Here is a 24,756-nt window from a genome sequence, read left to right as displayed (position 1 = left end):
AGCCCCCGAAACCAGTCCGTAGCAGGGGCGGCAGTTGGCAATTGACAAGCCATTTGCCAGCTTAATCCCTATCGCTACGGCGTCATCGCCCAATTACGCCCAATATCGGAAGGCGGTGAGGCTGCCCTCCAACAATTGAACAATATTGTTGTTTGTTTCTATGGCATTCCTTCACTTCCATCCCAAAAATTCCCCAATAGATCTACGGCAAGCTTGAGCCATCTTCTTCTTTGGTACATTGGAATTGGCATACTCAGTATCCATATACCGACAACACCATGGCCCAAAAGTGCGTCCACAAGGGCTGCGGCAAGGAGTACTCCGACCCGGAGGAGGTCTGCAATTACCATCCGGGCCCGCCCGTTTTCCATGAGGGGCAGAAAGGTGAGTAGGCAGCGGTTGCATCCAATGCCCGAAGGCGAACCTTGATGGCGCCTTCACGTATACCGTATACATTTTCTTCTTTTACTGAAACATATACGATCCACTAGGGTGGAAATGCTGCAAGCCCAGGGTCCTGACCTTTGACGAATTCCTGGAGATCCCGCCCTGCACCCAAGGCAAGCACAGCACTACCGATCTGCCGCCGGAGATAGAAAAGAAGGCGGTCGGGGACGTGCCCGCAGGCGCTCTGGACCAGTCTCTCTCATCCAAGCTGGCCGAGGTCCCGACAGATCTGCCTACACGTGCTCCGCTCGCGCCCCAGCCGGCACCAACGGCCCCGCCCCCACCGCCCGAGTCCGAAGACGACGAGCCGTCTCTGGAGATCCCCGAAGGCAAAGAGTGCCGACGCAAGGGCTGCCACTCCACTTACAAAAAGGGCCAGACTCGATCGGACGAGGAGCAATGTGTTCATCACCCCGGCGCCCCCATCTTCCACGAGGGAAGCAAAGGTTACAGCTGCTGCAAGCGGCGCGTACTGGAATTCGACCAGTTCATGAAACTCGAGGGCTGCAAGACGTCCCCGCGACATTTGTTCATCGGCTCCGGCCAGGACAAGAAGAAGGGCAATGGCAGTGGCGGACAATCCCAATCTGGCGGCGAGGAGTCCTTGGAGACGGTACGAAACGACTTTTACCAGACCCCCTCTACAGTGATAGCGTCGTTCTTCCTCAAGAAGATCGACAAGGACGCAGCGACGGTCAAGTTTGAGGAGAAGGGCCTGGTGCTGGACCTGGTCACGAGCGATGCGGTGCCCAAGCGATACAAGACTACGGTCCCGCTTTACGGCGCGATCGACATGGAAAAGAGCAGCTTCAAGATCCTGGGCACCAAGCTCGAAGTCAGTCTGTACAAAGCCGATGGCGCAAGCTGGCCTGTTCTCCGCAGCGATGACCGGACGACTGGCGAAATTCTGCAGGTTGGCCGTGCCGGGCGAGTGTAAGCGAGTCCTGGATGACGAAGTGCATTGCGACGCTCTTCATCCGAAGAACAAAAAGACGGAACAAACAAAACAGAGATGAACAAAACACCCGAAGCCGTCTTGGCGAGTCTTGAGATGCTGGTTGTGCAACAAACTATTGTCTTGGACTCTTGGGCGTAGGACCGTTGCAGATCTTGGGCCGACATGACAGCAATGACCCGTGAAGCTGCTGGAATACGGTGGCTTGGCAGCGCTTATGGGCAACCTAGCAAACTCGCGTTACAAAACGATCATCAACTAGTCGGTGGATGACCGACGCCATTGCGATGATCGTCATGTGCTCTTTGAGGCTGTGCACAACCGCGATAGACGGTGCATCAGTAGAAGCTTATGTTATGTTTTAGTCTACATCTTCAGGCTGTGGTCATGGATTAGATCCGCCAGCGAACGGTCATGAATCGGAACTAGCGAACATGCACCTTTGTGTGTATCCTTTCTGAAGAAAAGAATAAAAATGAGTCACTTGAGATGAACGTATCCCCTTGATGGCGAAAGTGCAGCTTTTCGTTAACCTACCATGAATAACCGACAAGCCGGTTTACCTAATTAAACCATAGATCTAATATACAGCACGGAGTATCCTGGTGAGCGCAACGCTTCTTTGCCACTCAGGGGACATTGCACCGCCGGAGTTGGAGCCGGACCTCTGTAATCAATAATGCGGGGACGTGTTTGATGCTGCGGCCGTCGGTGCCGCGACTTACCCTGGAGTGAGGGACTCCCTTATCTGACCAGGCCAAGGTAAAGAAATTGCCAAGGCCAAGGAGAGGACCGGCATACGAAGTATACATGTGACCTGACAGAGCGACACCATGAGCGGACAGCCACGTCTCTTTCTCTTTGCTGAAAATCCGCAACACGTGCCCCTCGCGGAATTGATTACTATTCGTTCCTTATGTTTCTTTTTTTTCATTCTTACATACCGGGTCGTGAGATTTTCGCTCGGCAGTGGTACCGGGGTGCCGGCCGAGCTCACTCGCTAAATAGCGGATGCCAATTGGATGGTGGGCAGGCATTTTTCTGACGGTCCGGCAGCAAGATGTACGTACACCTACAGTAGTACCCATGTAACCTCCAGCTGTGAGCCTCAGAATTGAAACTCTCTATTACTTAAGCATTTAGAGTTAAGGTTGTTAGTCACAAGTAATGCGCGGTTAGGTTGAAAAAGGGGAGGGGGGCAGGGGGTAAACGAGACTGGGATCAAATCAAATCCATTGGGGAATGGTGTGTGTGTGTGTGGATGTCCCTCCCGTTGTTACATCCCGTCCGTTTTTTTGATGGCTTGGGGAGATCATGGAAGTGGTCTAGAATCTGCATGGCTTTCTGTATGTCTCTAAGCCTCTTTTCTGTTGTTTCTCGATCTCGCTCCGCTCTCTCCCTCGCAGCCTTGTTTCTTCGATTTGCACCATCGATTGTGATTTGCCTGCCCGGATGGTGTTTCCCATTCATCGAACAACCAACGCAATCACACCCGGATAATTTCGCCATGGTTTTATCTAGCCCCTTGGCAAAGGGAGCCAAAAAAGGAAGCATAAGGAGAACAAGGGGCTGTCTTCTCTTGGCTTTTGTTTTCTTTCTAATCATAAGCCACTACCGAAGATTTACGTATGTGCTTCCTTTTGGTATCACGTTGAACAACAACGGCACAGGCGCTCCCACAAGACACAACCAGAATAAAAATAAAAACATGGAAAAATTTGGGCTTATCATTGGTAAAAGTAAGTATGTACTGTAAGCTTGAGTATTTACAGATGGGTGATGGCGTTCGGACCAAATCGTGTGGTTCCACGAGCCCGTTTTGTTTCGTTTGGGGCTGGGCTGGGCTGGGCTTCGGCTGGGCCTTTTGCGATCTGCATACTCGGTGTGTGATGCAAAAGACAGACTTCCAGTACGTGCGGCCGCTTGCGTACGGCTGCTGAAGCATATGTGTGCTTACCCCAGCCCAGGCAGGCAAGCCGACAGGCGTGCGAGTGTGTGAGCGTGTAAATGTGGGAGAGAGAGAAGGGAGCTGACAGATCGTGGGCGTTTCGTCATCTGCACCCTCTTATCGCACTGCATCCCAGGACCTTCTTACCTACCTACTTATCTTACGCTGCACCACCACACACCCACCGCCAAGGCCAAAGAGGCAGAGACATACCGGTAGATAAGAGAGATTAGTGTGTGCGTTACCTGGTGGAGGCTGTGCAGTGCTGTAAGTGAGTCGCCAAGGCGCGTCTAAACACCCATGACGACGACGACGACGAAGAAGTCCAGTCGGGTACATACCTAATGCCCAGTAAGAGCAAAAAAAATTGTATTATCATGTATGCGCACGTCCTGCGTATACGATCGTCATTGAGGAAATGACGGCCCGTGGTCTCCGAGCAGGAAGAAGCCGGAAGAAACTGTGTCGCATTCAGCTTCTATCCAGCCATCTATCCAGTCGGGGCCCGGGAGCTATAGCAATTTGGTTTTGTGTGGTGATTCGAGTATCAAGGGATGTATATCTACAACCAGATATAGAGAGCGTACATACTTTGGACCGATCTAGAACCCATTGGGCCTTCATCGACAATAGCCAGGAGGCGGCCAGTAACCCGGCACCGCGGACGCCTGGGAGTTGGGACGAGACGAGAACCAGGCCTGGATGTCCATGTCATGCAGGAGCACACATATGTCGGGCACCAGATTAACAGACCCGTGGTACTGGGCCCACGAATCATTGGTTCCTCACGGTAGCTCACAGTTGCGCCTCATTCTGCACGTGGATGGCCCCTTCCGCTATATCCCAGGTGCATGCTTTCTTTTTCTCCTGAGAACAATTTTCCCGATATGAGGCGGCTGTGTTGGGAATCCCGGGTGCTGCGGTTGGTCAATATCCCCGACATCATGCCAGTCATATCGCTATCTATCTCTCTTTCTCTCTTGAAGAATGCCAATGGGCCGGGAAAGGAGATGACGGGCTGTTGTTGAACAATTTGCTGACTCGTGCACGTCACGTCTTTTGGTGGCAATTGGTTCCTCGATCCCCCTGGTGTTCGTCACCAGGCTCTAGGTCGTTTGTTTCGTCAGCCTGGGCGAAACACTTCGCAAAACACGAAAAACATCATGAGCGAGTAGTGTTAAGATTGTATTTTATCTCTTCTGTCATGTTCATTCCATGCTCGGACAAGCCCTCTCTGTGTCCCCTTGCCCTCATCCTCAATATTGACTACCACCGCATGTTCAACGCGCTGTTGGCGGAACAGGTATAATAATAAAAACAAAAAAATAATCCTTTAATCAATGATTTCCCGTGCCAGAATAACACATGTGGCAATGTTTCGCTCCCAGTAAATGCCATGTCCCATAAGTCATAACGAATAAACGTGCTCATGACTCCTGCTCTTCGGGATTTGTTACCCAACGCTCCCTGATCCGTGAATCTGTGAAGTATCCCTACGATATAGACAAGCGAACGACGAACCCAGGGGTCCAATGGATCCTCCCCTCTCAAGTAGGTAATGCCCTAATACTCGATCTCATCAAAAGCGAGGGACAAGAGTTGGGCAGCACCAACAGTAAACAAAGGCGAACTCCCATAGCCCAAGCTCAAGGAAAAGCAAAAGCAAAGGCGACAAATAGCAAATCCTCCTCGGCTTGTTTGCGACTTGCTCAACCCAACAAGCCCTTACGGCTCTGTGGTGACATTGGCATCTGTGGTGACCAGGGGCGGCTGTCGAGATATGGATCGCTGCCGGGGCGCATAAGGACGGCTTGTATTAAGGCGCGGCCCTCGCTCATGCTCACGAAGCTGGGCCACTGCCGAATCACTTCAGCGTTGCCGGCCCCGACGTCGATTTCGAAGAAGAAGCGCTCCTCGCCGCCAATGGTGCTGATAAGACTGGGGCGATGCGAGTTCCGGTAGATTGACCGCTGGCCGCCTTCTTCTACATCCGCATCCCCGTTGAGGGTGGTTCCGCCACTGTTCTCTTCCGCGGCAGCCCCATCCTTCGCAGCAGCCTTCTCGGATCCTTCAGGCTCCTTGATAGAAGTACCGCGTGTGCTGTGCGCCTGGTGCTTCGCCTTGGCCTTCTTGTACAACTTGTGCAGGCAGAGGGAGACAACATGGCCGAGGCCAGCAACCACCAGAACCGGTGTACCCATGGCAAGTGCCCATATGGGGTGCTTCACGTTCCAAATGGTATGCCAGAGTGCCAGCACGACGCCACCGATAGCGATCTGGGAGCCAACCTGCATCATGGTCCAGGTCGACCAGTACAACGACATGAGATCCTCTCCGTCACAGAATTGGAGGGCGAGGAGGCAGAACGTTTCGATGACGATGGTAGCAGCAGAAACTAGAAAGATGAAGATGCAGGCCACCAGGGCGCGCTTCAATTTTTGCCGATACACGTCCATGTCGGCGTTGGGCTTTTCCTTGTACCACATCGTCCTAAGAAGAAGCGTTATCAGCATCGGGCATTCCTAGTGGGGGATATTGGCCAGCTCCAGCGGCGAGAGAGCACCCTCGTTTAGACTAACGTACCATTGGTAAATCCAAGATGCAAGAAACAAGAGGAATATGACGAGGACGAACATAACCCAATACAGCCCTTCGAAATGGACTCGATCGAGGTGCGAGGCGAACCTGGCGTAGTGGTTACATCGACCGGGGTCGTAGGGTTGGAAACCGCCGTGGCCAGCCATTTCGTCGTCGTTGAGAGGCGGAACGCTCTTCTAGAGCGGGCGAGCGATGCGGAGAGGGAGAGATGGAGAGAGTGAGAGAGATAAATAAAGAGTGATATTTAAGTTAAGTGCAAGCAGCTCGTTGGGAAACCGTTTGGTCTTTGCTGTTTGTGTCGTCGACACCTTCTAGAACACTGGATACAGACCCAGAAGCAACATCGGGGAAAAAGTGTGGGATACAGGCCCATGTATATAGTACCAGGGAAGACTGCAATCCTGGGGTGAGACCCATCCTCCCAGCGACGAGGAAAAGAATGTACTTCGTTCATGTCATCCCCGGGGGCGTCCTTGGCGCGATGGAGGCGGAGGGCCGCACGTAGTATCTTCACAGAACAGGCGTGCCTACCAGGACCCTTGGTTGGGTGAAACCTTATAGTGGGTTTACCTGCTCACTCATCAAACCGTATGCAGAGCCAGAGGAAAGAGCAGCTCGTAGGGCCCCAAGGAGGGCCCAAGGGCAAGGGGGAAGCCAAGGAAGCCGGTGGCTTGCCCGGACCAAACGCCCAGACGCTCCGAGCTGCCAAGTGGATAGCCGCATCTGATGGTGTTGGCGGCAGGTGGAAGACCAGGTCCAGGGCAGATAGAGTTCGGATTACCGACTGTGTGACATTATCCCCTTTCAGACTTGACATGTCGTTGCTTGGCGGCTGAGGATGAGTGGGACAATGTTGCTGATCCTGGCCTTGGCGGGGATGGGATGCCGTCGCTCGTCGTAGTATGCAAGCAGCGCCAAGAGATCTCTACCCAACTCCCATCGGAGTAGCATTGCATATTTCTTCTTGGGGGCCCTGGCTTGCCCCGAGTGCATCCTGGTGGATCCCCAAGATCCTAGTGACGATGCTCGCACTTAGACGTGCCTTCTCAGTACGTCACTCGCCTAATGCAAGCCAATCACGTTCGTCCAAGGTATACATTGAAACCGACAGATCCATTGGTATCCATTGGTATCCATTGGTGTGGCTAGGTAGAAACCACATTGTCAAACATCTACTGACTAGATGGCGGGAAGTCGCTACACTCGGGCAGGTCAGCATTTCAACCACTGTACTGCTGCTGAGTAGATGCTGACCAAACCCACAGGTCAGAGTAGAGAGTACAGACGGGTAGCATACGTACGTATTCTCTATCATCATCATCACGACAAAGCCAGAGATATTACCAGAATGTCAGAATGTAGGGACCTACCGATCTTTAGCTACCTACACATAGTCAACAGCAACTCGGAATAAAATTCCGATTCGGCCGAACTGGCCGGACTAGGCTTGACTCAGCCACGGCTCGATTCAACTCAACTCGACTCACAACTGTGCTAACTTCAGTTGAGTGGAACCGTTCTGGATAGGCGCCCATCAAACCCGGGGTGTTTTTATTCTTTATTTTCCTTTCCCGCCTCGGGGCCCGGGGACTAATCCATTCCCTCCATCAACTCGGTCCTGTCGAGAACCATGCCCTTTTGCCCAATATACTCACGGAGGGATTCCCACTCGGTACCTTCCTCTTCACCTTGACGCCATTGCTCTTGAAACCCCCATGCACAGGCCACCTTGTCCAGCGCCGCTCTTTCTTCTTCCCTGACCCAGCGCATACGCAGGGGAATACCCGGGGCCCACGTGACGCGCTTCATTTGATCGTTGGCAGTGGCCATGGCTACCACTCCGATGGAGGCAGTGAACCCGACGTAGGCCAGAATGCCAGTAAAGGCTACTTTGGTGGCCATAGCTGGGTCCATGGCATTCTGCAAGATGGAGAAGTTGGACGCCAAGCCATACGCGGCGAGGGGTGTGGCGGCCAGCGCAGAACATGGGACCAGGGCCTTTCGAAGCAATTTTGCTCGGATAAAAGCCGGGGTAGTGTAGCTGTTTTCAATGATGCCCACTGCAGCGTCCAGATTTTTGGCCTCCACCGCCGTGTCAAGCGCTGTTTCGATTACCTCTGGGTCTATGGCATTGGACGCCTTGTTGGGGTTTTGCTTCGTGTAGCTGACAGAGCCAGAGGCCTCGCTTGGCACAGGTTTGGAAGCATAGAGCTGGAAAACTTTGGGCAGGGTCTCAGGTTTGCCCAGGACAGTCTGAACTTCGACATACTGTCGCAGCAGGCTTGGCGTGATGAAGACGGTTGGGTGAGCTACAGTCGCATATGCCGCAGCTGATATCTTGTCGATCATCTGCCTAACTTGTGTGGAGATGTTTCCGTCCACAGCGCCCGTATTGGAGCGGGAGGACGGCACCGGGGCGCCCGACTTGCGCTCGTTTCCATCCAGCGAGAGCAGGTTGGCCGCGGTCGAGTCCAACTCTGTCACCATGTGATTGATTTGAGGCTGTACCGATTCATCCGTGATGTAGTCTGCCACGACGCGGCAAGCTTGCAAAGCCGCACTTACGTCGGCCTCGGGGGTATTCTATTGTCGTGCCCAGTAACCTTGACTTTGCTGTTCTCCAGATACGCCATCATATCGGTGAGGGATGACAGCTCCGCTCTCGACGCACGGGAATTCGATGGCGTCCCTCTGCTGCCAAGGCGCGCAGAGTTTGCATTTGACTCAGACGCGACGGGCGTCTTGCTGCCTTTGGGGCTCTTGGTGACGGCAGACGCTTGCCATGACGAGTTGGCTGGCGTGCTCGCTCTTGTCGCAATGCCGCGGCTGGCTCCAAGCAGAACTCCCCGGGACTTGAGGGGGTTGGCGCAGTGAAGGCGGCCTTGGTCGTTCTCATGCGACGAGTTGCGACGGCATCGCATAGCTGGCAAATACGGAGGGGTCGAGGCATTGCTCTGTTTCTGTTGGACCGGACGTCCTGCAAACGCTTGGCTCGGGATGTGCGCGGTCACATGAGTGAGCAAGTTGCGGTGTTGGATGGATGCTGGGTCGAGTGTTTACTGAGCAGCAACAGACTTGATGCTTGACGTCGGCATCGCCAGCATTAGATTGGTGCTTGGTGCTTGGAGCACGCGAAGTGCGCTGCGAGTGGATCGGCGCTCTTTCTTTTTGCTCCGAATTTCGTGTCCCACCTGCCCGCCCCAACTTTAGCGTAGCAAGATCGCCCAAATATTCCATCCATTCATTAACAGGGGTTACAACCAATGGTTCAACATCATCGTGCCATCTATTATATCTGTTATATCTACTTGTGATGTGTGTGTGTTTCTAAGGCAGTCAATGATACTTCTTGCTGAATAGATCAAATGGTAATTCACCTGTTTGGTGAGTATAGCAAGAGAAAAGCAACCACAACTGCCCTCCTGGTTAGATGCTATCGACTTCCACAGACTTTTGGGCCCCTCGATTATTCTCCATAGCCCAAGACTGATACCAATGATGCGGAAGCGGTGCGGAGAGAATAGGAGCGATCCCACCCGACTACTCGTTCACATGGAATGTGTCTTTTCTCTGTAGGCGTAAAAAAGCAATTGTCCTGTAAATTTGCCAAGTTCGGGCCAAGCCCGCGGACGTCAGTAGCGGTTCTCGATGGATGACTCTTGTCTTGGGCCACGAAAACAATAAACCTAGTAGTGGCGGCTCAGAGTCTTGGTGTTTTTCTTGGCGCAAACACCACGTCGTCTCCCGGTCATCAGTGAGAGATGGACGGATCGATGCTTGGAAGCTGCTCGTCTCATAACAGCCAAGAGCAAACAAACGCTGACCTTTGAGTTCAGGGCTGGAATCGATCGACGACACCGAACCCGACAAGGAAAACACAGTTTTTGCCACTGCGTACAGCAGACAGATGTAGATATCTGCCCGTCATTTGAATGTCGTGAAACCGATATCTGTGTTCAAGTGTGTCTCACACGGATAACCACCTCGGGCCAATCATCGCTTCCTGTGTTATCGTTTAGTCCTATTCTTGGTGATTCACTCACTTCCTTCCACTTGTGTCTCTGCGCATTGACTACAAGAGGGGAGGGAGGATCTGGGGGAAACGCCCCATGGTTTTATCGTAACGATCCATGTCGTGGCAGGCAAGACGAGGATAACCATAGACAGGATGACTGAATGGACCGCCCAGAACGATGTTCAGGTCAAACCCGCATAGGAAGGGTACCCCCAGCCTCCAAAGCCGCTAGGTGTAACTGTTCTATAACTGTGAAGGCATTAATGGCAATGGTCGAACCCATGAAATGCATCCTGCCTGTTAAGAAGAGCTGAGTATAAACGAAGTTGGTATCAGGTGGCATTCAGGCAGCAGTAGATGGAGAAGTCTTGACAGCCACCCTCCCCCTGCACTTGCAAGTTGCAGCCCAGTCACCACTGACCAGTCTGCCGGCGCTATCCCCCCACGGGCCCCAGTAAATCGACGGGGCCGCGGATCAGCGCCCAACTGGACCATTAGGCGCATGTACTCAAGTACTCGCTCACTGCGACTGCCTTGCCAATTGAAAGGAGCACTGACTTTCCAAGAGTGTGCACAGCCGCATTCGAGAACATGGAAACGCGTAAGTACATGTACGTAAGAGCGCAAGTTAGGTAAGGCTGGGGCTGGCGGCTGGATGGGCCAGGCTGCAATTCGACCGAACCACCATTCCACCGCAACCGCAACGTCAGGCCTCGATTTGCTGGATGACGCATGAGTATCAATTGTCTGTTGATCTGCGGTCTATTCCAGTTCTTCTTCTTCGCTTTGGCAACCCACGCTATTACGTACAGACAGGTCCATATCGTAGTTCTCGTTAATTCATTCCTGTCCCTTTTTTCCAAGTCAAGTATCTGATTCCATTCATCAAATCGACCTTGACTCCACTCGTTTTGGGTAATTTCTCGCTAGCCAAATAACCCGTACGACCCGACCCGTATACAGTACAGTACACACCCTACTCGAAAAGCCGCCTGCGTGGCACTGGCACCGACATCCTTTCCTGCGACAACTCGCCCGGAACGAAACGCGGCAGAGACGACGCTCATTAGATAAAGAGAACGAGAACCACACCGCCGACATGCCTCCTCCACCGCCGCCGCCGCCGCCTCCGCCAGGCGCAGGAGGCCCTCCCCTCCCCCAATGGGAGGCTTCAAGCCACCAAAGACCGGCGCTGGGCGAGTACGCTGCCAAAACTACCCCGGGACCTACAAGACGAGCTGGCTTGGCTGACTGTTTACCCATATAGGGCGCTCTGCTCACCGACATCACAAAGGGCAAGGCTCTCAAGAAAGCCGTAACAAACGACCGATCGGCACCCGTAGTAGGGAAACCGGCAGGGGGCGGCGCTGCCCCCGTCAGTGGCGCGCCCCCAATCCCGGGAGGTGCGCCTCCAGTCCCGGGTCTTGGTGCTCCGCCAGTCCCAGGTGCCAACAGATTGAGGAGCAACAGTGACCACGGCGGTCAGAATGCCGCAGCTCCCGCAGACCCGGCACCGCAACTGGGCGGCTTGTTCGCAGGGGGCATGCCCAAATTGAAGAAACGGGGCGGAGTAGACACAGGAGGTAAGTTATCGAGTGGATATCGAAGCCTACCGTGGATTCTGGCAACTGACTGGGTGATCACCACGCGCAGCTGATTCGGGTGCCTCATATCTCTCGGATACCGAGTCCTCATCAAGTCGATCATCTGCTCCCAAACCACCGTCGGCGCCGAGGCCCCCGCCCGGCGCTGCGCCAGCTGTACCAGGGCGCTCCATTCCTTCGGTTCCGTCGGTGGCGAGCCTCCGAAAGACACCCAGCACTGTGCCTCGGCCCAGCTCATCAGCATCCATGAAAGGACCACCACCGCCGATCGGCAAGAAACCGCCACCACTGCCGAGCTCGCGTAAGCCCTCAACCGCGCCCCGAGCCCTCCACCACCGGCGTCATCGGCTCCGTCACTACCTCCGGCACCACCGCCGCCGCCTCCATCGTCGGCCCCGAGACCTCCCCGGCGGCACCATCAGGCAGCGCTCCGGCCCCAAATATTGCCATGCAAGCGGCCCCTGCAGGCCGGGCGCTCTTCATCACCGTCAGGAGCTCCGCCCGCACCCCCGCCTCCACCGCCATCATCGGCTCCTTCACCACCCGCGCCGCCCCCATCGGCACCGCCGAGCCGGTCCCGCGCGCCCTCGAACCTGCGGACCTCGCTGCTCGACCCCTCGGCCTACACGATCTCGCACAACGGCAACAAGAGCCCCTCGCCCACGCGGTCCAACACGACGGCCGGCAGCGGGACCGCCACACCCCGCGGCGGCGGCGAGCGCATCATTATCACTGACAACCGCTGGAGGTTCGTCGACGAGGCCACGCTGCCCAAGCCGCGGCCGTTCCAGGGCGGCGCCAAGAAGTACCGCGCCGGGCGCGGCAGCAGCGTCCCGTTGGATCTCAGTATGCTCTAGGCGGGCAGCAATCGCGATCGCAACCATGGGAACCAGGGTTCAGCCGCGGAGGTGATTTCGAGGAAGAGAGGCCAGACCGAGGGTTCGGGCCTGAACTTCTGGCGAAGGGGGACCAAGGCGAAGAGGAATTAAGTCAGGGTGAGGGGAGGGGGAACGAGCCAATGGCCGGCCAAAATTGCGGCCACTGGTGATATGCCCCCGAGCTGGATGAAGAAAGGCTGTTTTTGTTTCGGTAGTGAGAGAACCCCCCACGACATCGGACTGCTACCTTGCGGACGATTCGATGCTTGCGCTGTGGAAACTGGTCAAAGACTCGGCCAACGGCGATGGGAAGCGGAATAGTGAGTGGGCTGGGATTGTACATAGTTATATGAGATCAATGAGAATAAATATGATACTATAACTATCCCAGTCAGCAAACTGGAAACTTTCACGAACAATGTCAATTCGAAGTAGCAGCAAGTCCATAGTGAGGAGATTCTGTCAATTAATTCGTCGCTGTAAAAGTCCTACATGATGCGCATGGCTACCTGACTGGCCGCAAAAGGTAGAGGTTATGAATGTGATGCATGAAATCCATCGCAAGTTCCACCAAAGGATGTACACAATTCTTGATACCATGGAACAGGATTTCTGTCCGCCCTCACCAAAAGTTGTATTGGGGAGGAGCTTGATCGCTTGCTCGCTGGCCCACCTCCGCAGTGCTCATGGGAGGTCTTCCATGGAGCATGGCCTTCTGTTGGTTGTCGCACCAATAGCCGATGCTGTCCATTCGCTTCACCAGACTGGTGGCCGACGAGATCAGGTCTTTGAAGACGCCGGCGGCCTTCAGGTCTTTCCCGGACCATCCTGCCTCTTCGGCAAATTCCAGGGACTTGTTCTCGGCAAAGGCCCGCTCGGCCTTTGTTGACTTGATGCAGGCCTCGTAGAAAACGGGGAATATACCTAGGGTCGGAGATGCTCCGCCCTCTTCCGCAACGAGGTAGTTGACCTTGTTCTTGACAGAGTCTACTCTGTGGCTCATATCTGTCACTTGGGTGATCTCCAGTTCACATTGGTGTTTGCTGTTGGAATAAACCGCTGCGCGTCGGATTCTGACCGAGCGAACCATGGCATGCCAGTCTCCATGGTTGATGAAGGATAGCTGCGGAACACCGGTGCCGTTGGTCCTGTGAATTAACGGTTAGTCTCATGTATTACCAGGCTTCATGATAAGACTTACTTGACAGTCAACGACTCTACCAGTTCCTGGGCGAAATAGCTACAGTCTTCCGTCAGGTTCGGAGCGGTGTCAACCGTGAATTGGATGTCGAACGTTCGGCCCAAGCAGTGCATGAAGGCACCACCTTTACTGCCCTCTGCAGGGTCAGGGCGAAGACGAAACGAAAAATTCTCAGAGTTGACGTCAACAATGAAGCAGTTCCTGGACTTCTTATCCACAGTCGATGTTTGGCATCTGAACTCATATATAACGGACCTTCGCGACGGCATCCACACACGAGACGACTCATCTCCGGGCTCTCGCAGGTCCGCAATGTAGTTCATGTCCCCTCCAGACAAGCTGATTACTCTGGTGAAAAGAAGAGCTTGGGTATTAGAGTGACGCTCCAGACTCATCTCCATCTCGTCCGGGGATTTGTACCGTGGGGGCCCAGTGACATCATGCGGCAAGCTGACGTGTGCAGGATTCATATTAGTAAAGATGAAGCGACCCAGTTCAGCCTTTAGTGAGACGGCACCTTGAAACATTCTCAAGGGCTCCAGGATCTTCACCAACTTGTTAGAGACCTTTCCAATCACGTCCGGGCTAGGGTCCGGTCTCTGGGCAGTCGAACCCTGAGTCTGACGCATCGGTGGTTTTTTGGATGGTGCCCGTTGCTCCATCGTAGCGTGGAATTCTCTGGACTGTTGCTCACCATCGATGATCCGTGTTGAGGGCAAAGGGGCTGCATCCGCCATGACACGTGCGCGGCCGCACTGTCTTTCTCGGGCGAAAAACTGATAAGGCGCTTGTCACCCTCACTATAGAGACATATATTTGCCTTGTCTAGCCCAGCGTGTTGCGGTGTACGCATGGGACTACTATCGAGAAGATCTCGAAGGGGTGCTTTCTTCTGCAAGCTGCTTGCGTTAGTTGTCTGGGGACTTGCAGTCACTGAGCTGTGCGTGCTGAAGGGATCGATCTCATGAGCACCACCCCACTTCGCCTCTCCTCGTGAATTCGGACCTTGGGACGCTTGCGATGGGTTGTTCGTAGGCATTGGGGAGTTCTCATCTCTACCGTTCGCGAGAACTATTTTCTCTGCCCACGGGGCAACATTGGGTGCAAAGTTGGGGGTTGACGCTAGAAAAGTCGGCCACTACAGCACTTGATGGCTGAGAAGCAGTAGCGGACAAGTCGTCAGGAACCCAGGTGCTGGTCTTGGCCGAGTATCTATATCCTTTGAAAGGGATGAACGCTGATGCGGCCTTGCTCTTCTCGAAAGCGGGAGTGATGTTGGGTTGTGGCATCGACTGGTACCCTTTCGAGGCATAGTCATAGAGCGCTTTGGTCACCACGCTACCCCTGGAGAAAACCCTGCTATAGGTTGTCTTTCCTGGCTTAATGAGGCACCTTGTACGATCTAGAAAGATCGTGGATAGCAGGCCCTCGTTGACATGGAATAGGTAACGCATCTCGGCCATGTAGGCCACATCGCTGCCTGCGTAAAGGACATGCCGACCCGGCATGTCTGAGTCGGAGGTCAATCCCTGCGACATGGTCAACCTTCTATTCGTCAGTTTCATGTTCAACTCTGCGACTCACATAATACTTCGACAATCTATCCATCTTCTTTTTGGCGACTTCGACATCATTCTCAGTCATCCCGCCAACCTGGAGAGATTTGCCATCCATTCCGACCATCACGGTGCAACGAGAAGACTTCTGAAGCTCGTCCATGAGTCGGTTCGTCGGCAGAAGACGGGCAATAGTCACACCGGCGTTGACTTGACCAGTGGGCATATGCCAAGTGTCCTGGTGTCCCAGCTCCATGAGCTCCCGAGGATACGAAAACTTATCATATGCTTTCAACTCATCTTCGCCAAACGCGGCAGTTCTCCAGTCGGTGACATGCTGGATTTTGTAGCTCGATTTCCCCTGGCACGGGTTAGCGAAAAAGGCAACGAGGGTGGGCTAGGCAAACTCACGCCAAATGCGCCATATCTTTCCGACTCTGGCACATTGTCGATCTCCGGCTGCACAATATAGTCCAAGATCTCTCGGACGGCAGTCATAAAATCGAGACTTTCTCTCGAGATTAATCTGACTCGGAAACAGCCCAACGTGGCATCCCAGGTGATTTCCGAGTTCTACATTTGCAGTCAGTACAGCAGTGGGGATCTCAAATGTATTGTTGGAGGCTCCCTGGCGTGGGCAGCAACTTACCAGGGAACGTTTCGTGAATTCGGAGAAGAACTCTCGAAGACCATCAGGGCGAAGAACCCAATTGCTTGAGAGAAGGAATTCTTGGTATCCGTGACGATTTCCGCTTGCGCTGATCGACTCTGCTTGCGAGGATCCGCGATGAGGAACCTCTTGTGGAGCTGTGAGGTTTTGTTCTGTCCACTCTGGGAAGTACCTTCTCATTGTCCGAAGGGCATTGGGATTGGGCACGACCGACGCCGTGTCAGTAAAGACCGACATGGCTGGCAGCTGGCTCGAAGCTGCGAATCATCCAAAGGCAGAATGAGTGAGATGTCGCCTGGCAGGAAGCTTCGTTAGTTGGTAGTGGGCTGTAAACCACTGATAGAATGTGCGTATCGGGTTGGTGGATGTAAGATGGTGAAGATTGATTTGTGCCTGTGTTGAAGGAAAGGTGAGCTTCGTATTCCTTTCTGGAGAGGCTTTATAGGCCACAACAGCAATACGAATAATGAAAATGCAGGCGCGTCGGCGGTGAATAGAAAGAGGCAGGTCCCACCGGGACAAACACGATACGAGCTGCAGGTAAATGCAAGAGCCAGTAGCGTGCTTGACGGCGATGAACAGCTCAACTCGGTCGGCTTCCTATAAGGACTCCAGAAAACCGACGCGAAGATTCACCTTGAACTGCCTGTGCTGTTGTCTCCATTCATGAGTAAAAGCATAGGAGGAAGCTGCGCTCCAGGGAATATGTAAGGCACGTTCGTCGCTTGATTGGTTAAGGCGAAGGCTTACATCTCTTTGAGACCAAGCCTCTAGGCAATAACTTACCGACATATAAAGTGATGATGTGATGGGGAGGAGGCAACGATATGGGGCATTGCTAATGTTCAAGAAACCAACTTACCTCGATACCACAGACGACGTGAGCGCCTTGAGCACCAGAATGTTTACTCAGGTGTAGCAGTAGTGTCGCCGCGATCTGGCAGCAGCAGGCTGGCAAAGAACCGGTATGAGGTACCTGGTGAGAGTTGAGATGAGCTGTAGCTTCTGTAGGGAAGTGCGTGAGGCTCGTAGATAGGACAGTGCCGACATGTAATAGGAGTGTTGTTGGGGAATAGAATAAGTACTGTAGGACTTCGCGGATTATTCGGCACGTCCGCTGTACAGACTTGGAGAGGTAGTGGTCAAGGAAAGAGGGAAGGAAGTTGGTACAGAGCCACAAGGACGTGCTCAAAGGAGATGTGAGTGTATAACGCGTATTGTACTATTGTAGTGCTCGCCGATTGTCATGCATTGCTGTTGGGGCAGACCAAAGTTTTTCACCACCGAGACGGAATCTTCACGGTCCATTCATAGAAAGAAGAAAGCTACGGCGCTATGACAGTCGATTGTTTTGGTCTTGGTCTGACGTTAGGCGGTTCCTTCTGGCCCTGAGAGGAGGGGGATAATGATTTCTGGAGATATACTCGTCGTCGATGCAGCCCATGATCCTGTCTGGAGATAAGGCTATTCGAATGAAGCGCACATCAAAGGCTGCACGAATATCTGAATATCATGAACATCCTATCACGTGAGCATTAGCCTTTGGACAATCGCCGTGCTTGAAGCATTCCGTTTGCTATTGCCTTTCTTTGCCTGCATCCTAGATGCATACCGCCTGCACACTGAGCATGTGCACTTGGCTCTCTTTCCAATATGGAAGTCGTCGCAACATCCTATATAGCCGTTTCGGCATTGAATACATGCCTATCGTCAATTAATGCATACCATATCTTAAATATAAACGGACTACCCAGGTTCTACCATCTATCAGCCGGACAAATTACATGGGATGTTGAAGGGCTGGAATTTCCAAGACTCTCCAATACACAGATCGCAGCGTGGGTACTGTATATCGTATCCAATCAAGTTCTAATCGCTCAGGGGGACATGTGTAAGTATGAGGTATGTACATGCACGAGAAGATCAAACGAGCTGGTGTTTGCTCCTTGCCCCACGAGCTTGTCATCGTTAGGCATATTCGCAAACAAGAAGACATCATGATGAAGCAACTAAGACGAAGCGGCTCTGAGCACAGAAGAAAATACGTAGCACCTGAACGCCACGGTGGTATATATTGGCCAGGGCCTTCCTAGCAATAATACATAATTCAAGTAACCTATTTGTTCCTCTTGGCCGCCTTCTTGCGGGCCTCCTTTTCGCGCGCATACGCGTTGGACTCCCGGCCCTCCTCGCCCTGGATCTCTGCCACGAGCCTCTTGTACTTCTTCTCGTACGCCTCGTCCTTGGCCTTCTTGACCCGCAGCTTCTCTCTCGCCATGAAGTTGGCATCCTTCCGGAGCTCGCGCATGGCGCCCTTGCGCTCGTTCTTGAACTCGGCGCGGAGCTTGGCCGCCTCGGCTCGCTCGCGGTCGGGATCGTAGTGCTTGTTGGGATCAAAGCTGTCCTCGAACTTGGGCATGCTGCTCTTGATCGCTAAGGGACGATGATGATGCAGTTCAAGAGGTTTCCGTTGAATCTGGGCAAGCTTGAGCATCTGGTCTATCTTTGTTTGCACTTTACGCATGCGGACTCTCAGGGCCTCGGGGAAATGCGTCCGGCACGACTTCGACGCCAAATGCTCGAGGATTTGCTTGAACGGCTCAAAAGTCTCCAAGAAAGATGTCTTGTCCGCCCACAGCATTGCCGCGGCTTCAAGCACCTTGACTGTCGAATCAATGATGGCGATCTTGAAGGCGTTTTGTTCCTTGGCCGACCGTTCGCTTTCCACACAGTCGTAGCAGTTCAGTTTACGAATCTCTGTTGCCTGGGCATTGCTCACACGAAGGCCACCAGGTAATTCGTGAACGGGGGAATGGGACGTTTTTCCTAGATTGGGGTGCCAAAGCCAGGAGTGTGTTGAGGTTGAAGTTGATGAGCTCGGGCATGTACCTCTTGCTGACCTGCTGATACTGGAGGATCAAGATTGACAGGTAGACGCCTCTGGCAAGATCTGATAGCTGCTTTGGTATTTTCTGCCCCAGGAACCGTGCAATCTCGAGCTGCGCCGGCGTTACCACTTGATGAAAGTGGTCCGAGGGGGGGAAATACTGTGCCAATGGCCGTGAAGATGATGAGGTCGCCCAAGTTAGGGTCGAGCGGCCTCGTCTTTGCGAAGTCCTCAAGATGAGACCTGAACTCGCAAGCAACCTCGATCGGATATGTCTTCGCTAAGGAGTGGATGTGTCGTATAAGCTGCTCAAAGACACTGAAAGGCGGCAGTTTCGGCTGGGAAGCCAAGTATGGTAAGTGATGGATCAAGGCCAGAGTGAACTTGCCAAGCTTCGCCTTGTTCTGGGAGTCCAGTTGCGCGTGGAAGATCGTACGGATCCTCACAATCACGACATGTAGCTTCTCGACCGGCACATTCTTGATAGCATCCAGGAACTCCTGATGGGTTTCTGGGCAGGACGCAAAAGAGTACGGTACTCCTTCCGGATCGTGCTTAGAACCCGTATTTGAGGCCATGCTGCTGAACGCTGGGTCTTTCTGCCCAGTCTCGCCCAGCAGACCCTTTGTGAACTCATCGTCGTCCTCGCCATCTTCATCGGATTCGTCCTCATCCTCCTCTTCCTCGAGTGAAAGCTCAGAGCCGCTGGCTACGATGTCGTCTTCAATGAAGAAGTCGTCTTCGTCATCGAAGCCCAATTCCGTTGCAGTAGGTCGAATCTTCGACTTTTTGACTTCTCAGCAATGCCAGCGCCGAGACCGAATTCGTCCTCTTCGTCCTCTTCCATATAATCAGCAGTGGGCTCTGCCTCTTCTGTATCCTTTTCCTTCTCGTCCTCGCTCTCGCTCTCCTGCTCGCCTCGCATGCGCTTTTGTCGCTTCTCCTCAAGCTTCTGCAACCTCTCAGAAGCTTCGGCAGCCTGCTCCTCATCCGTCTTGGTTCGCTCTGTCGGTTGCGCCCTTCGGTCCTGAAGCATTTGCCTCACCCGTAAGTCGTACTCCTTTTCCATTTTCACTCGCTCGGCGTCCTCGGCGGCCTTGTCGAGAGGCTCATTGTTTCGAGGATCCTTGGTCCTGAACAAGAGTTCTTTTATGTTGTTAAGCTCCTTGTTGAGTTCCTCTCGAATATCCTCGTCCTCCTCTTTAGCCTCTTGTCGGGCGGCCTTGTGAGCTTTCGACTTGGCCATAATCTCGCTGTAGATCTCCTGCTTCGTCTTCTTCCTCTCCGGCTGGGCATCGTCGACATCGACGTCTTCACCCTCTGTAAGCGCCTTCCGCTTGAGGTAGGCTCTCCGCCCCTCACTATCTTCGTCTTCGTCGGAAAGGCCTCCCATGTCCTCCTGGAAGTCGTCCACCAAAGCAGGTCCGTCCAGCGACAGCGCTTTGCCTCCATGTGTAAGGTCGAAGGCGGGTTCGTCATCTTCCAGATCGAACATGGAGCTCTTCTTGTGGCGCGACTGAGTCTCCCGCGCGAAACGCTCGAGCATGCGCTCCTCAGGGGCCAGCGTCGGGTCGTTCTCTCCAAAACGGCGATCGACAATTCCTCCAACCTTATTCTTCCGCTGTTCGTCGACCGTCAACGTCTGCCGACGCCTCTCTTCGCTTGCAGTCTTGGCTTCCATCGGGCGGCCATGGATTGCTTTATTTGTTGGCCGGTTACTCGTCACATCGAACTTGGGTCCCCTGACGTTGTGCTTGAGGTCCTATTTGCCTATTAGCCGAGGTAACTGCTGTATAGCCAAGGGCAACGTACGAAGGGGTTGAACTGTTCTCGGATGCCTTCCAGTGCAGCCCTCTTGTCCATGCGTTTGACACCGGACTTGGAATCGCGCTTCTTGTCCTTCTTGGACTTTTTGAGGGCCAATCAGGCCCTCCTTGTGCAAGGAGGCTTTAAGCCTCTTGAGCTGAGACCCGGCCATCTTGAAGTCGGTGTTTTGGAGTTTGGGCAACAGTCCGTCGTTGGCCTGCTTCTCAAACTGTACAAGACTGGATGGAGTATTCTATTGCATTGAACTTTTTTAGTCTTATCTTATCGCAGATGCGGGTGGGGCAAATAGCAGGGGTCTTGGGCCCAAGCTGTAAATCTGAAAAACCACTTAAACTTGCCAGGCTTGGCATCGACGTGTCTGGGGGGCAACGGTGGAAAAGCACGATTGTGTACTGGACGAAGTGGCATATTAGCGATGAAAGAATTCTGTTTAGCCGAGAGACCATATAGCTGAACGAATGAGTAAAACTATTCCCAATTGACGCAGCTTTGAAACTCAATTGACTGCCGGAAGATGCCCCGCGTCCCGACGCGTCTCCTCGCGCAGAAGCAACAATCTGTGTTGACCGCCTTAACCCAGATCGTTGCTGCCCCTCCAGCCCACACTGTAGCAGCAGTAGTACCCTCTACTATCCCAATCCCATTCTTTACCCTCCCCGTGTCCTCGCCCTCCATTTATCCCAGGACCAGTATAATCACAAGCATCAACCACCGAGTCCAGCAACCCAAGACAAGCAGGAACATGAGCACCGTCCCCAGCGCAACCTCCCCACCCACCTCCCCTCCCGCGAAGCGAGTCAAGACCACCGACGCCAGCACCACCGCCGACGACAAGAGCATCGCCGCCACCATGTCGTCCGCCGCCGCCCCCGAGACCAGCAACAACGGCACCGCCGTGCCCACCCTCGCCCAGGAGCCGCCCCTGCTGATCAAGAAGCTCTCGGACAAGGCCAAGCTGCCCACGCGCGGCAGCGCCTTCGCCGCCGGCTACGACCTGTACGCCGCCAAGGCCACGACGATCCCCGCGCGCGGCAAGGCCCTCGTCGACACTGACATCTCCATCGCCGTGCCCGCCGGTACCTGTACGCACCCCCATCCTATCCCCCTTACCCATTCCCCATTCCCCTTTCCCCTTTGCCCCTCAATGCCTCTTACTAACCCACGCAACCCAACCCAGACGGCCGCATCGCCCCCCGCAGCGGCCTCGCCGCCAAGAACTTCATCGACACGGGCGCCGGCGTCATCGACGCCGACTACCGCGGCCAGGTCAAGGTCCTGCTCTTCAACCACGCCGACGCCGACTTCGCCATCGCCGAGGGCGACCGCGTCGCCCAGCTCGTCATCGAGCGCATCTACACCCCCGAGGTCGTCGAGGTCGCCGAGCTCGAGGAGAGCGTCCGCGGCGCCGGCGGCTTCGGCAGCACCGGCGCCAACTAAGGTGCTGCCCTGCTGCTTTCGTTTCCTCTTGTCAGCTTCCGGAACCCGAAAACATGGACCCGGATGCACGTACAATAAGAAGGACATATTAGCCCCTACCAGCTCTCGGGAAAGGAGACAAGGCGACGCAAATTCGCTTCCTTCCATCGGGGGCTTGGAGCCATGTTCTCGGTTGAGCTGAGCAATCGCTCTGGCTCCCGAGGCGAAGTGTAACGACAATGGATGAGAATACTATGCTAGAAGACCATGTGAGGCGTATAGAGCGCCGAAACCTCTTTTCATAAAAAGGGTCGATAGCCCGGACATGGAACCTCAAGACCGAGGATAGAGGTTTAGACAGCGATGATGACTAAAGTCAGCATTGCCATATAGGAGGTGGCCAATAAATCATAAAATGAGCTAACAATTGCCAAAGTAAATGCAAAAAGAAAATACACCCAACTATCCGTGAATGCAATCCAGTGTCTAACCCGCCGTAGTCTTGGTCTAGCCCCTTTGCCTTCTAGTAAGCCGGTCCAGTGCTGATGCAATGATACACATGCCTTTCCTTTGGACCTCAGTCTATTCCAATTTCACCGCACGATATTCAATGGTAGGACCCCGTAGGCACCCCCAGTTTCTAGCCAACCTCAGCTCCGCCGCTCTAGACTTTAGCAAATGCGTCTTCTTGGCACGCTCTTCCTCGTTCAGTCCCTCCTCCTTCGCCGGCTCCGCGCTCAACTCCGCTTCCATGGCCTCGCATGTGCGACTCAGTACCTCGTGCATGCTCGCTAGCACCTTCTCCGCGGCCTTAGCGAGGGAAGCTCCAGCGCGTCCACGTCATCCTCGCTGAGCCAGCTGGCTTTATCCTTCAAGCAGGACGAGGCGACGGCCTCGCGCATCCGGACCACCATGAGCGCCGCAAACATGTCGCCTGTGCCGCTGAAGTAGGCGTCGAAAACGGGGAAGGTGATGCTGAACAGGCGCGACTTGCCAGTCGATGTACGTGTGGAGCCGACCACGGACATGGTGCGCGAGGGAGACGAGCCGTCCGGCGAGGCCTTGTGAGAATCCAGGGGTAGCGATACGGATGTGATGACGATATGCGGAAGGTTGTATCTGGAGTGCAGGGTTTCGACGGCTGTACGGAGCGAGGCAAAATCGGTAATCTTGACTTCAGAGAGCAACCTAGCATGGCGCCTGTTAGTAAAATCAACGGCGATGGGGATGCGACGGCGATGTACTCTGCCTCAAACTGGTTGGGCAATATCAGATCCGCGTGGTGAACCAGGCCCCGGTATGCCGGCACCACATCGTCCGCCACGTACAGCTTTCCGTTGTCGCCCATGACGGGATCGAGGACCCAGAAGAAGCTCCCCGGCTTCGCCTGCGACTTCTTCTTCAGCTCCTTGGCGATGTTACCCACAGCTTCCACGGCGGCGGCGCCAGGGACATATCCGGACAGCATCATGTCGAATCGGTCGAGGTACGACTGTTTCAAGCCATCCCACAGCTCCGTGATCTCCTCCGCCGTGACTCGGGTGCCCTTCCATTGTCTGTATCCGGTATGGTTGCCTTTCGGCGCGAAACGCGGTTAGTTAGTGTAGCTAAGGAGACATGTATGTCTGTATAAGGGGGTGCGAGGACGGTGGGCGCGCTCACTGAATTGTACCGTGTTCAAGGCCGCGACGTCACAGCCCAGCGACTGCAGGACGAAGACGGCGATCTTGTTTCCAACGTTACTGTGCAGATAGATCTGTCAGCAGCGGCTACGCGCGAGGCTAGTGGCAGCAGCAGTCATGATAGCATGGAGGAGGGACTTACCCCGAGACAACCTTCGCGACGAGATTAGCTACGGCTTCACGACGTTTGTGAGTGGACGAACTGTTCCCCTACATGACTTGCGACAGCCAGAACACTCGTCTCCGGCACCGGCGGTTCTGAATTCATTCTTTAAACTGCCCTTGATGCGGCCGTCTTTTTACCGGTGTATACTGTCTGACGTAACGTTTGGGTAGCCTTGGTCGTAGCCTGCAGCTGTTCCTCTAGGCTTCACGGTTGGTTCTCGTAGTTGAGATGCTTGAAATGCTCTTTAATTTGTCTCAAGCAAGAATTACAGGTGGAAATACAATTAGACAAGGCCGTTTTAAACCGTTATCAGCCCAGAGCATGGACGATGACTCGAAAATTCCCTATGGCTCCAGGTGACTTTCCGAATACCCCGCCATGCAAATGCCCCGCATTACTAACATCTGGAAGAGGAGGGTTAATGTTACGATATGCAACTGTAGACAGTATTTTGTGTCTCGTAGCCAACGCGAACGCATTTGCGACAGACAGAGATAAAATCCAAATCGGAATAACATCATACTCAGCATAGTGTGTCAAGTCTTCGTATGCGCTGTGAATTCATTGTAAGGCTGTGGTGGGTGGAATTGGGTTGGCATTATTCGGCATCGAGGTGCATATCTATGTCCCAAGACAGCCTCGAGCCCCAGTCGTATGTGCGTTTCCCCTGCATCATCTCTGCGACCCAACCGCCAGGTTTCGACCATCCATCCTGCCGGTAAACAGACCTGGGCATGCCGAGTGTTGGGGTAGCTGAGGTAGGTAGTGAAGACACCTGGTCAATCCCATGTGACACACAAAAACTCCCAAAATTTGAATCCATAGCTCGTATACCAACCAATGCTCTTCATATTAGACTGCATTGGCAGCATGGGTTCAACAGTCTAACCTACGCCTTGTTGCCAA

General features: G+C 53.9%; 7 protein-coding genes across 7 annotated transcripts; 2 read left to right on the top strand and 5 right to left on the bottom strand.

Annotated features, from left to right (window-relative positions):
* Positions 1–278: 278 nt before the first annotated feature.
* On the top strand, positions 279–1,384 carry PG997_005003 (CORD and CS domain-containing protein; the record flags this gene model as incomplete). The annotated part of the gene is made up of 2 exons (XM_066809318.1): positions 279–384; positions 492–1,384. 2 exons carry the CDS (start codon positions 279–281, stop codon positions 1,382–1,384), a joined length of 999 nt encoding a protein of 332 aa, XP_066672936.1.
* A 3,675-nt stretch (positions 1,385–5,059) lies between these two features.
* PG997_005002 (uncharacterized protein) lies at positions 5,060–6,094 on the bottom strand (the record flags this gene model as incomplete). The annotated part of the gene is made up of 2 exons (XM_066809317.1): positions 5,060–5,840; positions 5,934–6,094. 2 exons carry the CDS (start codon positions 6,092–6,094, stop codon positions 5,060–5,062), a joined length of 942 nt encoding a protein of 313 aa, XP_066672935.1.
* A 1,444-nt stretch (positions 6,095–7,538) lies between these two features.
* Positions 7,539–8,869, bottom strand: PG997_005001 (uncharacterized protein; the record flags this gene model as incomplete). Its single annotated transcript, XM_066809316.1, has 2 exons — positions 7,539–8,450; positions 8,552–8,869. 2 exons carry the CDS (start codon positions 8,867–8,869, stop codon positions 7,539–7,541), a joined length of 1,230 nt encoding a protein of 409 aa, XP_066672934.1.
* A 2,255-nt stretch (positions 8,870–11,124) lies between these two features.
* On the top strand, positions 11,125–12,424 carry PG997_005000 (uncharacterized protein; the record flags this gene model as incomplete). Its single annotated transcript, XM_066809315.1, has 4 exons — positions 11,125–11,163; positions 11,231–11,546; positions 11,617–11,868; positions 11,994–12,424. The coding sequence occupies 4 exons, from the start codon at positions 11,125–11,127 to the stop codon at positions 12,422–12,424; spliced, it is 1,038 nt and encodes a 345-aa protein (XP_066672933.1).
* A 643-nt stretch (positions 12,425–13,067) lies between these two features.
* On the bottom strand, positions 13,068–16,109 carry PG997_004999 (uncharacterized protein; the record flags this gene model as incomplete). Its single annotated transcript, XM_066809314.1, has 6 exons — positions 13,068–13,593; positions 13,647–14,422; positions 14,735–15,175; positions 15,231–15,539; positions 15,614–15,775; positions 15,852–16,109. The coding sequence occupies 6 exons, from the start codon at positions 16,107–16,109 to the stop codon at positions 13,068–13,070; spliced, it is 2,472 nt and encodes an 823-aa protein (XP_066672932.1).
* A 1,879-nt stretch (positions 16,110–17,988) lies between these two features.
* Positions 17,989–20,994, bottom strand: PG997_004998 (nop14-like family protein; the record flags this gene model as incomplete). The annotated part of the gene is made up of 5 exons (XM_066809313.1): positions 17,989–18,698; positions 18,773–19,498; positions 19,546–20,521; positions 20,572–20,667; positions 20,980–20,994. 5 exons carry the CDS (start codon positions 20,992–20,994, stop codon positions 17,989–17,991), a joined length of 2,523 nt encoding a protein of 840 aa, XP_066672931.1.
* Positions 20,995–22,793: 1,799 nt separating this feature from the next.
* PG997_004997 (pyridoxine kinase) lies at positions 22,794–23,952 on the bottom strand (the record flags this gene model as incomplete). Its single annotated transcript, XM_066809312.1, has 4 exons — positions 22,794–23,202; positions 23,247–23,577; positions 23,665–23,744; positions 23,888–23,952. 4 exons carry the CDS (start codon positions 23,950–23,952, stop codon positions 22,794–22,796), a joined length of 885 nt encoding a protein of 294 aa, XP_066672930.1.
* Positions 23,953–24,756: the final 804 nt, after the last annotated feature.

The sequence above is a fragment of the Apiospora hydei genome (genome assembly GCF_038363865.1).
Source record: "Apiospora hydei strain CBS 114990 chromosome Unknown utg000004l_segment0_segment0, whole genome shotgun sequence".
Taxonomy (NCBI): Eukaryota; Fungi; Ascomycota; class Sordariomycetes; order Amphisphaeriales; family Apiosporaceae; genus Apiospora; species Apiospora hydei.
Note: the sequence above shows the minus strand (reverse complement) of the source record. Positions and strands in the feature narration are given on the sequence as shown.